Raw genomic sequence first — 13,312 nt, forward strand, 5'->3', positions numbered from 1 at the left:
ATTACAGTGGCATCATAAAGTGCTGTTGATTAACGAGTACGATTCCATTCTTTTTGTGCTGTTTATTTTCTAAATTCTCCAAATGGCTAACAACAGTTGTTAATGCAAAAAGAATACAGTGGCTTGGTTGCATTTACTGGCTGCTGTTGGTGATGAAATCCTTCATTATGGTGGTTTGTTGTCTTGAGAAATGAGATTGATTAACAAAATGTCCTACTTCTGCTGCTCGTTGACCAAATGATGTTGGTGGTTTACTTTCTAGGATGTTCAGTAAAGCAATTGGCTTTCATGAGCATCCAAGCCTTTTGGTCCAGAAAACATTATAGGTAATATTGAACATTAAGCAAACCAGCTAGGATCCTTCTCTTAGGAGCTACAGCTGCTGGTATAGAAGAGGAAGCTGGTCATCAGCTGCAGGGAGGACCTCCAGTAAGGCTAGGTCAGAGAAATACTTTTAAGAGTTTTTGATACTTAATTGTGGTGGCACCACTCTGGGCCAAGGATGCTCTTTGGCATTATGTTGGTATCCATTTAAAACATCATCAGATGGGTGGAAAAGAGTAAGTAATGAGACACTGAGGCAGTCTCTCTTTAAAGTCTGAGGGACTAAGAGGTTGTTACAGCAGCAATAATGAAAGTAGCAGAGTTAATGCTAGAATGGGATTATCATGCCATGAGTGGATCTAAGTAGCTGGGGACAGCGTCCCAAGGGAAAAGTGGTAAGACATCATCAGAAGGAATGAAAAACCAGGTTGTAGGGAGTTCTGGGGATGGAGAGGGAGGAGATCTTACTAAAATTACTAAGGATTCTGGTGAAGAAAAAAATTGTTCAGGTAGAAAATAGCTTCCTTTGGCATCATAGGAAGGTCTGTAAAATTGAACTTGGAGCAAAGATGTGCCAAGTATTTTTGTATAAGCTATTATTGAGTAGTCCACCACATGTCTAAGCTTAACACTAGTCCCATTCACCCTGAATAAATGGTCATCCTCAGGCCTGACAACAGGGAAAACTCTCTGCACTGTTCACATTAATTTCCCTTCCAGCTGTTGACCAGACACCTCTCCATTGTATTTAGTCTGGGTGGCAAGAAGTGTGAGCTGGCCTAAACTATTTTTGGAGTCCACCGTTTCAAGTTAAATTCTCATCAATTAAATGTACCCTATAGCTTGAAAAACTGTATATTGTGATTGTAAGCAAATATTTCAGATACATTTTTGGTACACAACTTTGAGTTGTCATATTTTAAAATATCTCAGAAAAAAATTACTTTCTGCAGCAGCTGGCATGATAGGCTGGTTACATGGTTGAGGAAGCAGCATAAACATGGATGGTCCACCTGAGGGAGTTTGGTAACAAGTTACTGTATGTGTCAGAGCCTTTCCCTTCTGAATTAAACAAGATGCAACACTTTTTAATGTTATGTACTAGTGTTGTGACTCTGACATCCCCTTTTAAGAATCTTACTGTGTTAAGATTAATGTGTTGGCATTAAATTATTTGGTATTTTGCTTGTTTTCACGAAATGACTGCTCATTGCTTTGTGTAGAACTGTTTTGTGAGGTGCAAGCTTACAGAAGACTAAAACCAGACTGTTTTTCAGAAACCACATCTGATCAAAGTGACATTGAAGGAAGGATCAGGGCCCTGAAGGATGAACTACGGAAGAGGAAGTCTGTGGTTTACCAGCTGAAGAAGGAGCAGAAAAAGAGACAAAAGGAGAGGCTGAAGGCCCAGGAAGCCAGTTTGATCAAACAACTGGAGGTTAGGAATCTAGTAGGAAGAAGGGTGAAGTAAAAGATTGTTAGCCTTGGGTACATCATTGTAGTATGGGTGTTGTTGGCAAAATATTGTATCAACAGCTGTGAAAGACACATGAATGTGTTAGAGGCGTGACTGTGTTCTGGCTGTTGAACTGTTTTCAAGGATGAACCAGAACCTTGAGGCAAAAATGCCATTCCCTTTAAAACTGTGTATCTTAATTGGGTTACTAACAGTGTTTAGGGGGCTTATGTGTGTTTATGCACATACTTATCCTAGCTTGGGTTAGAGGTGCTGGTGTAATTTGTTTTTGAAAGTGAAGTAGTAAAATTTCTAGGATTCACAACTGTAGAGCTTGGGGAAGTTAGATTGTTTTACAGATAATTGGAGTGTATCCTTATTAATTTAATAGTAGTCATGCTTTGTAGTTATGGTTTAGTAGGCTAACAGCTGTAACTGTTTTCCATATGCAGTCATATGATGAGTTTATCAAGAAGACTGAGGCAGAACTGAGCCAAGACCTGGAGGCATCACCAACAGCCAAACCTCAGATTAAAACTCCATCCTCAGCTGCTGCTGAAAAACCAAAGATCAAGGCACCACCACTCCAGAGGTAAATGGGACTACTTCTGTTTGAGATAAATCTGAAACTGCAGCAAATGCCATTTTACCAGAAACCCTGAGTGCAAGGGAAGCAGCTAACTGCTCTTCCAGAAAGCACCAGACAGTGGCACTGTCCTGCTTGACCCATTCCCTGGTCTCATCTCACTCCGTACAGATAAGATGCACTGTCCTTGTAATGTTATGCAACTCACTTTTGTCAGGCCCAGCCTTTCAGGTCCTATTTTCAAGTTCTTCCTGAAAAATCATTTTCAGTTGTACAAGAATTGTGCCAAATGGTTGTGTGAATTACAGACCTGAGGGAATTTGTTCCCATTTTGGTCACTCATTGTGCCTGCTGCATCGTGCAAGGCAAACAATTCATCTTTGCATCCTAAATCTGGTTTAGATCTTAGGTTTTAAAAGGTAGGGAATTCAACTGATTTCCACACTTCTTGCTGGATTTTTAAGTGTTTTGTTTTCTCCAGCAGATGGTGCAATTTTAGTGCACTGAAGTAAAAAAAAAATATTAAAAAAATTAAAGTTATTTTCTTTAACTCTTTTTTTGACTGCACAAAAAGCTAAAGTTTGATTAGTCTTTGTAAAAAATGGCTTTCCAGGATGTGCCAAACTCTCCTCTCTGTCCCCATTCCTATTTTCTAAGGTCACAGTAGGTTGGCAAAGCAAACTGTTTATGTTATCATTGGTGTGGCATTATAATTATAGATATTTGCATTTCCTTTTTTATCTATTAGGGAAAAAAAAAGCAACAGAAACCAAGACAGTCTGGTGCAACTGTGATTCATACAATTTGATTTTTCATTTTTAGGCCTGAGACAGCTAAAAACTGGAAGTCACTGGCTGAATCAGAGAGATCCAGAGCATCTTTGGAATCCATTTCAGAGCATGGAGGTATGTAACTGGAATGATCTGTACTACAGGTGAAGACTGTTTTAAATTTCTTCAGTCTTTTCCTTCTTGATTCAAGAAGAGGTTAAGGGAGGATGCAGACTTCATAAAACCATAGTCATCACACTATATTTTTTACTATTTTTATTGCTGTAAGGAAACAAAAATAGTGACAGATTTAGGAATCAGAGGGTTTTTTAGATCCTTGTCAATGTTTTGCTGTTGATCAATATCTAATCATTATCATTCTAATCTTGGTTGCATTTGCAACTTGTGAACAAATAGCTGAGCCTTTGCCTTGGGCTCAGTGTTGTATGGCATTATGAAACACTGGTACAAGAAACAGAATCAAAAAGAAAGTTCTGGAGCCCTGCAACTGGAAGAATGTTGCTCATGTTCATAGGACAGCTGGAAATGTGTTTCTGAGGCACCAGTTTGAATCTTTTTGTAGCATAGGAACCTTCATACTAATTTTGTTGCCTATGGTTGCAGTTTCCAATAAAACAATGCAGGCTGTACAATCTGCTGTAATTCACTTTTACTTTTCCTTCAAGATGCTGTGTCATCAAGAACTGAGAGATCTGTACACTCCAAGGAGGTGGCTGTGACAGATTCTCGTGCAGGAGAACTTTCTGGAGCTTTTATGCCACCGAGGAGTTCCAGAGCAGGATGTGGTGATTCCTCAGATTATGTATCCTCATCATCTCTTCTCAAAGATGTGAAAGGCACTAGCAGGATATCCCACGAGTCAGTGAACAATCTGGTAAATGCATCCAATGATGAGGCTTCCTTCAGCCATAAATCTGAGATACCAGAAGATTTGGAATACATAAAATCAGAGGAATACAAGACTGAAGGTTCTGATGTTAAGCCTTTGGAGAGTTCTGATGTCCTGTTGACATTAGATAAAGAACAGGAGAGCTCACTGGACATCCTTCCAAAGGAAGTCCTCCATTCTGAAAATGGGCACTCTCAGAAGGAACTCTTTGGTTTGGCTTTGGAAGGTCTTAATGGTACAGAAGAAATCTTAGAAGAGAGACTAGCAGATGAAGATGCTGTAACTGGCTCAAATGTGGAAGAGTCTTCTCACAAGTGGAGCAAATCAGCAGAGGAAAAAGATAATCAGCTTTCAGAACAACTCAGAAGTCAAAAAAAGCCATCATACATTGAAGACTTTGAAGGATTCTCCTCCAGAAAACAAGCATCAGCTGAAGAAACATCCCCTGAGGAACATTATGAAGATGACTTTGAAGCATCTCCTCTCTCTCCGAATGGGGATGCTCGGTCACTGACAGAGCACTCTCAGCACACACAAACCAGCAGGAGTAGATCCACCAGCCTTGGCAGTGATGATGAGATCAGTGAATACCTCAGTGAGAGGTCTCTCTCTCTCTCTGGCAGCATCCATTCCGAGAGGTTATTAGAACTGAAGTCCTCAACAGAACTTATAAAAAATACTGAACGCAGAGATGTGGAGCAAGAAGAGTCCCCTCCTGAATCACCACTGTGGGGCTCTGTTTCGGTCACAAAAGAAGAAGAAGATAGTTTGCCAAATTTTCACATTGGTGATAGAGTACTTGTGAGTAAAGTCCAACCTGGAACATTAAGATTCAAAGGTCTGACTCAGTTTGCCAAAGGGTTTTGGGCAGGCGTGGAGTTGGATAAACCTGAAGGGAATAATAATGGAGCTTATGATGGTATTAAATATTTTGATTGCAAAGAAAAGCATGGTATTTTTGCTCCTGCTCAAAAAATTTCCCACCTTACAGAAAGTACTGAGAGCCATTTAGAGACAAGTAAGGATGAAGACTCATTCTTTGATGATGCGCTGGAGAAGCGACACAAAGCTGAGCAGAAGGACAGAAGGAGTCCCAAGCCTGACAAAAAGGAAGAAAGCCAGAGCAGAGATGCTACAGAGAACTATTCCCAGGATAAAGCTCCTGCAGACACAGCTGTTTCAGAAGCCTTAGCTGGGGAAAGGGTTGATGAGGAGTCATCTCCTAAAGCAAACAGCATGAAGGAGATTTCTGTAGCTACTGAATCACTAGTCCAAGAAAAGTCAGTGGTGGATTATCTGAAGCATGCTGTAAAAGAGGAGACCAGCCTTTCTCCTCTCATTCCTGGTGTTGTGGATGAGACTTCCACTGTTCAGTTGGATGACATCTCAGATTCCCTTTCTGAAAAACTGGAGAGACAGAAGACACTAGGGGAGGAGTGTGCTGAAAAGTTAGATGATGTCTCTCCCGAAGTTGTGGAGAAGCCTGCAACTCCACTTCTGGATTTGCTGACAAAAGAAAAGAGCCAGTTAGAAGCCCAACTTAGACTGCCACTTAAAGAGGAAGAAAAGTCAAAAGACCAACTGGAAAAGGTCAGTTTGCTGACAGACAGTCTACTTAGAGATTTTGTGAAAGACACAGTCAATCAGTTACAGCAAATAAAGAAGGTCAGGAATGAGAAAATCCAGCTCAGCAACCAGGAGCTCTGTGATGTGAAGGAGGCTGCTACCCCATCCCATCAGGTAGAAAAGCAGATTCCTGATGGACTGAATAACTTTTTTCTAAGTTCCAACTTGGAAGATGAAAGAGAAGAACTTTCCTCTCCAGACATGTGTCCCAGACCGGTGAGTAACACACATCTTGCACTGATTTTAAGAGCTGATTGTTGCCTTGACTGAGGATGATTAAATCTGAGGAATGCTGTGTGGCACCAGTCTGTTTTCTCCCTTTATATTTGGTGATGTGGAGATTGCCTGTCTGCATTTCTTTTACATGCGTGTTCTTGTGTGTCCCAGTTCATGGGTTTTGCTGGCCCTGCAGATTGAGAGACATTTTGGCACATGAAAGTGCTTACATGTTCAGTTGGATCATTAACCTCAGTTTTTTGTTATAAAACTAGCAAAATACAATAGACTGTAAACTTACCTCTGTCTACCCTTGATATGACAGAATCACCCTCAAGCATAATAACTTGCTGTGGAGGTCATTAAAGTGTCAAACTATCCACTGAACTAATATATAATGAGTAGTGGAAGTTCAAGCTTCCTCAGAACAACCAGGATACAGGTTGTTAAGATGTTAAGATACAGGACTTGGAGTAAACCTGCCTGCTTTGTCATTGATCTCAATCTATTGTCAGCACAGAAAGCTACAGCCCATTTCACCAGTGTGACCACTGCTCAGTCACTAAACCAGCCATCACCTTCTTCAAGCTTCTAGGCTGTTGATTTAGATCTAAGACTGCAGGGAAGAGAAATGAAAAGTTGTATGTCAGGTTTTTAAACCACTCAGCCTTTCATAAACAGTTAAACATTAGGACAGACAGTGGGCAGGACACACGTGGTCTTTTGCCCTGTAGGAACTCTCTGAAGTGTTACAAACCCCAGGTATTTGAATCAAAGTCTTTCTAATTTTACTGTGGACTATTTATTATTTTTCTGAGTATTTGTGCATATATTGCCAATTACATCAGTAGAGCATTTCAAAATGTAAGCTGAGTGTGATGTCACTTTTATATTTACTCTGTGGCACTTAATTCACAGGAGAGTCCAGTGTTTGGTGCCAGTGGTCAGGAAGAACTTGCCAAGAGACTGGCAGAGCTGGAGCTCAGTCGGGAGTTCCTGAGTGTGCTGGGAGATGATCAAGATTGGTTTGATGAGGACTATGGCCTGAGTTCCCAGAAGGTCCAGCAGAAGCAAGCTGAGGAAACAGCAGTGCTGCCCAAGGTAGAACCACAGCAAGTGCCAGCGAAGCCATGTGAGGAACCTTTGGCAGTCCCTCATACTGCGGTGGAGGTGGAAGGGATGGTGCATGCAGCAGCTGAGCAGCTCTGGAAACTGAAGGAGCTGGGTCATGATCTTCAAAGCTTCAGCCTTCGTACAGATCTTGGTGGTACCCTCAAAGAGCAGGACACAGACACGGTAAACAAGCAGGTTTATAAAAAGGTACAGTCTTCAGGCATTTTGTTCTTGCCTTTTGAATGTTGACTGTGAACGCAGCAGCCTGAACTTTTACTTCTTTCTTTATTAAGGTGGTATTTGATTTAACAAGAGAGATCTTTGGAGAAATCTTTGCTGAGGATCCTAATCTAAATCAGCCTATTTGGATGAAACCATGTAGGATCACATCTGCTTACTTTCGCCGCGTGAAAGATCCAAATGATCTGGATGAAATCAAGGTAGGAAGAAATCTTTTGTCATGCTGGGAAAGTGAGATGAGAAGTATTGTACTGGCACTTGCCGGAGTGTTAAAAGATCATGACAGGTGTGTCCAAGCAAGAGATGAATTAAGAAATGAGATTACAGACCTGAAAGGCAGTTTGTCAAGATGGTCCTTTTTCACTCAACAGATTTGCCCTTCTGTCTGTTTGGCTGGTACCAGTTGCTTTTAAACCTTAGTCCTCTGCATAGAACTGCCAGAGTGACCTTGATCTTAAAAAATTGGTATGCTGACAGGCTGCTGCTTTAGCAGATTTCTGTGGAACTCAGTATGGATATGTTGGCATGGATCCAACAGTAGGGGTGGGTCAAATGGGACGAGCTGGATTTTTTTCTCAGACACACCTGTGCCAGCCCCACTGAGGACAGTGGGAGTTGCCCAGAGGGATGCAAAATTTGGCTGGTGAGGACATCGTTGTGTTGGCAAGCCAAAGTGGGTCTCTTATTATTGGTGGTAGGGCTCAAGAAGGGATAAAACCCCAAAAAGTTAGAGCCTTACTTGGATCTAGGTTAACTTGCAGGGCTGGACATTTGGAGAAAAAACATCTCCCTGAAAGCACTCAACAAAGAACCTTCCAAACAGCTCATCAGGACACCAGTGAAGACTTCCACCTGTGCTGTTTCTTCTGAAAATGGGGGGGTTTTCTGACTGTTTTGTTTAACCTGCTCAAGATACAGCTTGCAAATTCTTCAGAAAAGACAGAAATAATATCTAGATCACACTGTTAATTGAGAAGACTTTCAAAAGCATGTGGCAGGGGAGAGCAAGGGCACGGGACAAGGACACCAAACTCCCACCCTGCTTTTCTTTAATATTCTCCCAGTTTGCTGTACTGTTCAATTGAAAGTTTCTGTTCTCAAGATTGTTGAAGCAGTGAGTGCCATTTTTTTTTTCCCCCTCCACTTGTGGATTTAATAATTGTTCCTCCTGTGTGGTGCTGCCTCTAAGACTTTCACTGTAACTTTCTGACATACACTGCATGTCTCTCAGCTAAACAGCTTTTTAAGCATTCTGTAATGTCACCTATTAAGGTGTGTACTTTGTGCATACATTTAGTTTCTTAGCTCGAATGTAAAAAAATCTCACCTTTACTGTTTTGCAGAGCTTCATTGCAGCTGAAGTACTGAAGTTGTTCAGCCTGAGGAAGGAGCCCAATCACAAGACAGACTGGCAGAAGATGGTTAAATTTGGGCGGAAGAAACGAGACCGAGTGGATCACATACTGGTCAGTGGATGAAAAGAAGCAGTCATGTCAGATACAGTCTGCTGGACTGAAGCATGACATGTGGTTGTGGTTTTCAGTGTTGAGTTATGCTGTTTAAAGAATACAAAGTGTGATAGAAGGTATTTCATTGTATAGAGCACTCTATTGACAAAAATCAAAGTCCAGTGCCAGTGAAGTAAGGTGACTTCAGTGAATTCTTTTCTTGCCTACTGATTTGACTGTAGTATAAATTTGCCCACTCTCAAAGTTTAAGGCATGAATTTACAGAAGGGAACACTGAAATATTTGACTGAAAGGAGAGTCAACTTTTTCTTTGCAAAGGGAATATGCTTTTCTTCTAAATGTTTCTTAATTTAAAACATTTCTGGTTTGAAGTAATGTTGTTTAACTGGCTGCAGTGATGCTGAGAGCTTTATAAACCAGATTACTAACCAGATTCAGCTGAGAGGTTGCAGAAGGTGTTGGGTTAGAACAGCAAAGACTTTGAAGAGTCAGTAGGGGACGTGGTAATCCTTAGGACACAGGAACCAGTCTGCCAGATGGGTACCCACAGCTCAGCATTTCTCCAAGGGAAGTGTTGAGCAGGACTCCTGCTCCTGTAGTACTTGTCATGAAGCACTGAATGCAGCTGCCACTGAGGCAGAGGTGGTTCATAAGATAGAGCAAATCTGGCTGTGTACTAGTTTTTGAAAGTTACTTGTTGGCTTGTATTCCAGGATGATTAACATCTTTATTGGCTATAATGGTAGTGAAGGTTCTGCTAGGGTGTATGAGTCGTCATTAACACTGTGCTTCACTTAATTATACCTGAAATTGATTCCACACACGAGCATGTCTGAGTAACTTAGAGTCACGGGTTGTGTGGTCTTTTAATTGCCCATCAGTGGAAGGTTTCCAACACAGGCTTTTTCCCAGGGGCTTGATTTTAATTGTATGTAAATAGAGTATCTATATATAGGACTTGCCTATCCTGGTATGCTCAATTCTGGGATATGTTAAAGCATTCACAAAAAAAGTGTTATGTTTAGATCCTGGAGAAAACTAATAGTACATCTATTATGCTTGTGTACCAATTTCCTGATTTCTTTGAACCATACCTGAAAAGAAAGATTCCTGACTGGAAAAAATTGTTCTAGGTGAAAGCATCCAAAGTGCTTTGGGTGGAGCAAGTTTGAAGTTCAAACAATCTGATCTGTGGTTTACATGCAGCCCCTGACATCAAAGATTAATGGAGCTCCAGCAAACTTGGCTTAATAAATGATGTCTTTAATTTTATGTTGTTCTCACAAGAATATGGTAATAATATTTTAGCTGAAGAGTGGGAATAACTGTGAAGATTGCAGCATGCCATGCTTTAGGAATAGGGTAGTCTCAGTGGCATTGCAAACAAATTTATACTGTAATGTAAGACACTATCAGAGAAACTTATAGCTGAAAACCTAAGGAGACAGTGTTACATTTCTCTTGTCTTGCTTTATTAAAATCTCTATAAAACAGTACACTAAAGCAAGTATCTGCATAGCTTTCTACCTTTCCTAGTCAGCCTCCAACTTAGGCTTAAGGTCATGACTTCTGTGATAATGCAAATCCAGGGTCAGAAGTGGCTATACAGGTTTTGAAGATCTGTTCCCTATCTGCTAGTAACTCATGGTGTAGCCCTAAACTGAGAGGTCAGGTTTAGATTTTTTCTAAATTTTATTTAAAGTATATTATCACAGCAATTTCCTGAAAGGGAAATCAAGGTTTTTTGATAGGTTCAGGTGCTGTAGAAGCTCCTTCAGAAATCACAGTTTAAAAATGCTTCCTTCATGTTTTTGTGAAGATTTAGCCAATATTCACCTCTTGCAATGTGCAGGGGATGTCATGTGAGTACACACATGAGCTGTTTGATTCTCTGCCTTCTTTTGTGGCTTATAAAGACTTAAAACAAACCATGATCTTTTTAAAGCAGAGGTAAACATTATTAGGTTTCTGTTGTTAGCATTTAAACTTTGAACACAGTCCTTCCCACTTTCTTCATTTCCCCTTGGAATTAAAACATCCTTGGATAGTTTTCTATTGGTCATTTTTAGTGACTTTGAGAGGACTGAACATACCTGACTGTCCAGTGCTGTCTGACCCAGGAGCTGGGTATGTCTAAGGATGAAAAGTTTTTTGGTACAGAGGAAGAGAGTTCTGTTGTGCACCTTTTTCTCCAGCATATCAGTAACAACTGTCAAATGGTGGCATCATCTGCCTGGATGGTCAGGGGGCTCTAAACCAGGAGCCAGGGCTGTTTGTTGAATTTCCTTTTATTTCTTCTGAAGGCACAGAAGCCAAGTGCCAAGCTGTTCTGCCCAGCTTCATCTCTCTCTGATGATCTCTGGGTATGTCCTTCTGGTTCTTGTCTCCACCAAAGGTTCAGCCTTGTAGCAAAGAGGCATGGCAGTATAGGCAGCCTGCCCTGCAGTGATGCTCTCTGTGGTGCTGGGTCCTGTGAGTGACTGCACTCAGCCATCATTCCTGCTGGGAACCTAGGGGAGAGCAGGATGGTTTAGTCCTTCACCTCCTTGCTCTGCCTTGTAATTTTCTACTTCCAGTCACTGCATCTTTAGATGCATTTTCACTTAAGTCTGTGCTTTCCCAGCTCTGACACCGATACAGTTAGCTGTGGTTTTCTGCAGGTGACAAAAAACCATCTTCCTCTTCTCCTTTTTTGCAGCACTGTTAACTTTGATGAGGCATCTCTATCCTCTGGAAGCATTTGTACTGGGATTTCTTGAGAGAAGTCTCTTATCTGCTGGATAGTTGCTCCAGTTATTAATATTTACAGCAAATCTTGGCTTTCAGTAAACAAGTACAAGAGGTTCACACTTATGAAAAGCTGCTTTGTCAAAACCTCTTTTTAAAGTACAGCAAGAACCCTCTTATCTCTTTATTTGAGTCCAGGTGCTAACAATAGAGTCTTTTCCACTACCTTTTCCTTTTTTTTTCACTTGGGTCTTCAGCCAGAACTCCCTGTGCTGATCTGTTTGCACAGACTCTGCCATTGCTTTCCCAGCCACCCGTTTATCCAGAGCTTGAAAAAGCAGAGCTCACATGATGCTGCCAAGCCAACTGTTTAGTTTTCGCACCTGAGAAGCCTGCCAACAGAGTGCTGAAAAGGACTTGATCTCCTGACCTGTTGACTTAGCGGCTACAATGTTTCTCCCCATGTGGTTTTGAGCTCTGCAACACGGCAAAGCTGTTCAAAGCTGGCTTGGTTGGGAAGCCTGCAGCTTCTGCACCCAAGGGGGGTGCAACAGGAAGAGGAGAATCGAAGCCTGCTCCTGTCCTCAGCCATGAAGATTTCCAGGCACTCTTTGAGTGCAAGGCTGTGAGAATGCACCCACCTGCCTTCCTCGTCCTGGCATTCTTCCAAGGCAGTAGCTTTGTTCTGGAGTTTGGTACTTTTCAGCCTCCAAATGATCTAGTTACTCTTCACATGTAGTTTATTTTGCAGATAGATGTGGTTTTGAACAGGAGCCTTCAGAAGCTTAAGCTTACTAATTTACTTTCTGAAGTTTCCTTCAGGTTATATTATTTTAAGTGTTGGTTTTGGTGTGCTGGGGCATTTATTGGAGGACCAGCAGGATCATGCTAACTCATTCTCTCTTGATTTTTCTACTCTCTGCATGCCTTTTTCTTTCTTCAAGCATTTTAAAACTACCAAAGCACACAAAAAACGTACCACACAGCCTTCTGCATTGTGTCACTGTTTATCTTCTCCTGTTGAATGGAAATCAGTTTCATTCAAACTGTTTTTTCTCCTGACTTTGCCCTTTCTTTCTGGTACGGAGAACTCACTTCCTGGTATCTATAGCTGAAGTTTCACTTAGTACAAGAACTTAAATTCTGTGGATAGACTGAAGATGATGCAAAGCCAGAATAGTTGCCAAATGTAAGCAAACTGTCTGCATTGTGTAGAAGCAGTTTGTAATAATGTAACAAATGGATCAAACATTTCCCAGACTAAGCCTGGGCTCAGATGCCTGTGGCCAGGGCTGCAAAGCAGCACGGCAGTTTTCCCATGTGTTCCAAATACACTATAAATCAGACTTGCCTGCAGCTGCAAATTGCACATTCTCTTAGTTTTCCAAAAGCATGCTCAACGAAGTCCTCCTAATACCAAAGGAAATTGTGTACTGTGCCTCTGAGAAAGAGAGGAAGGATAGAGGCAAGATAAAATGAATCACTGACACTGTTTTTCTTTCTTGATCTTGCTGCTGCTTTTTAATCTCCAGCCTTTCTCTGCCTGGGTCAAGTTACCTTGTCCTCTCCCGTTTACTTGTGTTTCTTTATGCCTTGAATCTTTTTTTCCTTCTGGAGCACAGCAAAGGTAGTGCCCCATCATGTTGTTGCAGGTGAAACAGAATAAACAGCAGCTTAGTGTGGATGTGGATACTGGGATTTGTTGAAGGGGCAGTGAGAGCAGAGCTTTTAAGCTGCTTGATTGTTACTCACTTGCTTCCCCCCACTGCAGTGTTAGGTTTACTAGGTCTTGGCTTTGCTTCCCAGCAGCGAGGTCACTGCTGGCCTGGGAGGGTTGGGCAGAAAAGCACATCAGTTGATATTGTGCAGCTGCTC

The 13,312-nt window shown here is 41.5% G+C and overlaps 1 protein-coding gene across 9 annotated transcripts in view; it reads left to right on the plus strand.

The window, feature by feature from the left end:
* CEP350 (centrosomal protein 350) overlaps positions 1-13,312 on the plus strand; it is a 78,353-nt gene that overhangs the window by 59,085 nt on the left and 5,956 nt on the right. For all 9 annotated transcript variants that reach the window (XM_051624681.1, XM_051624689.1, XM_051624685.1 and 6 more), the window contains 7 exons: positions 1,602-1,762; positions 2,233-2,372; positions 3,189-3,271; positions 3,823-5,888; positions 6,807-7,208; positions 7,295-7,441; positions 8,585-8,707. In XM_051624681.1, coding sequence (XP_051480641.1) covers positions 1,602-1,762; positions 2,233-2,372; positions 3,189-3,271; positions 3,823-5,888; positions 6,807-7,208; positions 7,295-7,441; positions 8,585-8,707 — 3,122 coding nt within the window. The remainder of the gene's footprint in view (positions 1-1,601; positions 1,763-2,232; positions 2,373-3,188; positions 3,272-3,822; positions 5,889-6,806; positions 7,209-7,294; positions 7,442-8,584; positions 8,708-13,312) is intronic.

This window comes from Apus apus, chromosome 7 (genome assembly GCF_020740795.1).
Source record: "Apus apus isolate bApuApu2 chromosome 7, bApuApu2.pri.cur, whole genome shotgun sequence".
NCBI lineage: Eukaryota > Metazoa > Chordata > Aves > Apodiformes > Apodidae > Apus > Apus apus.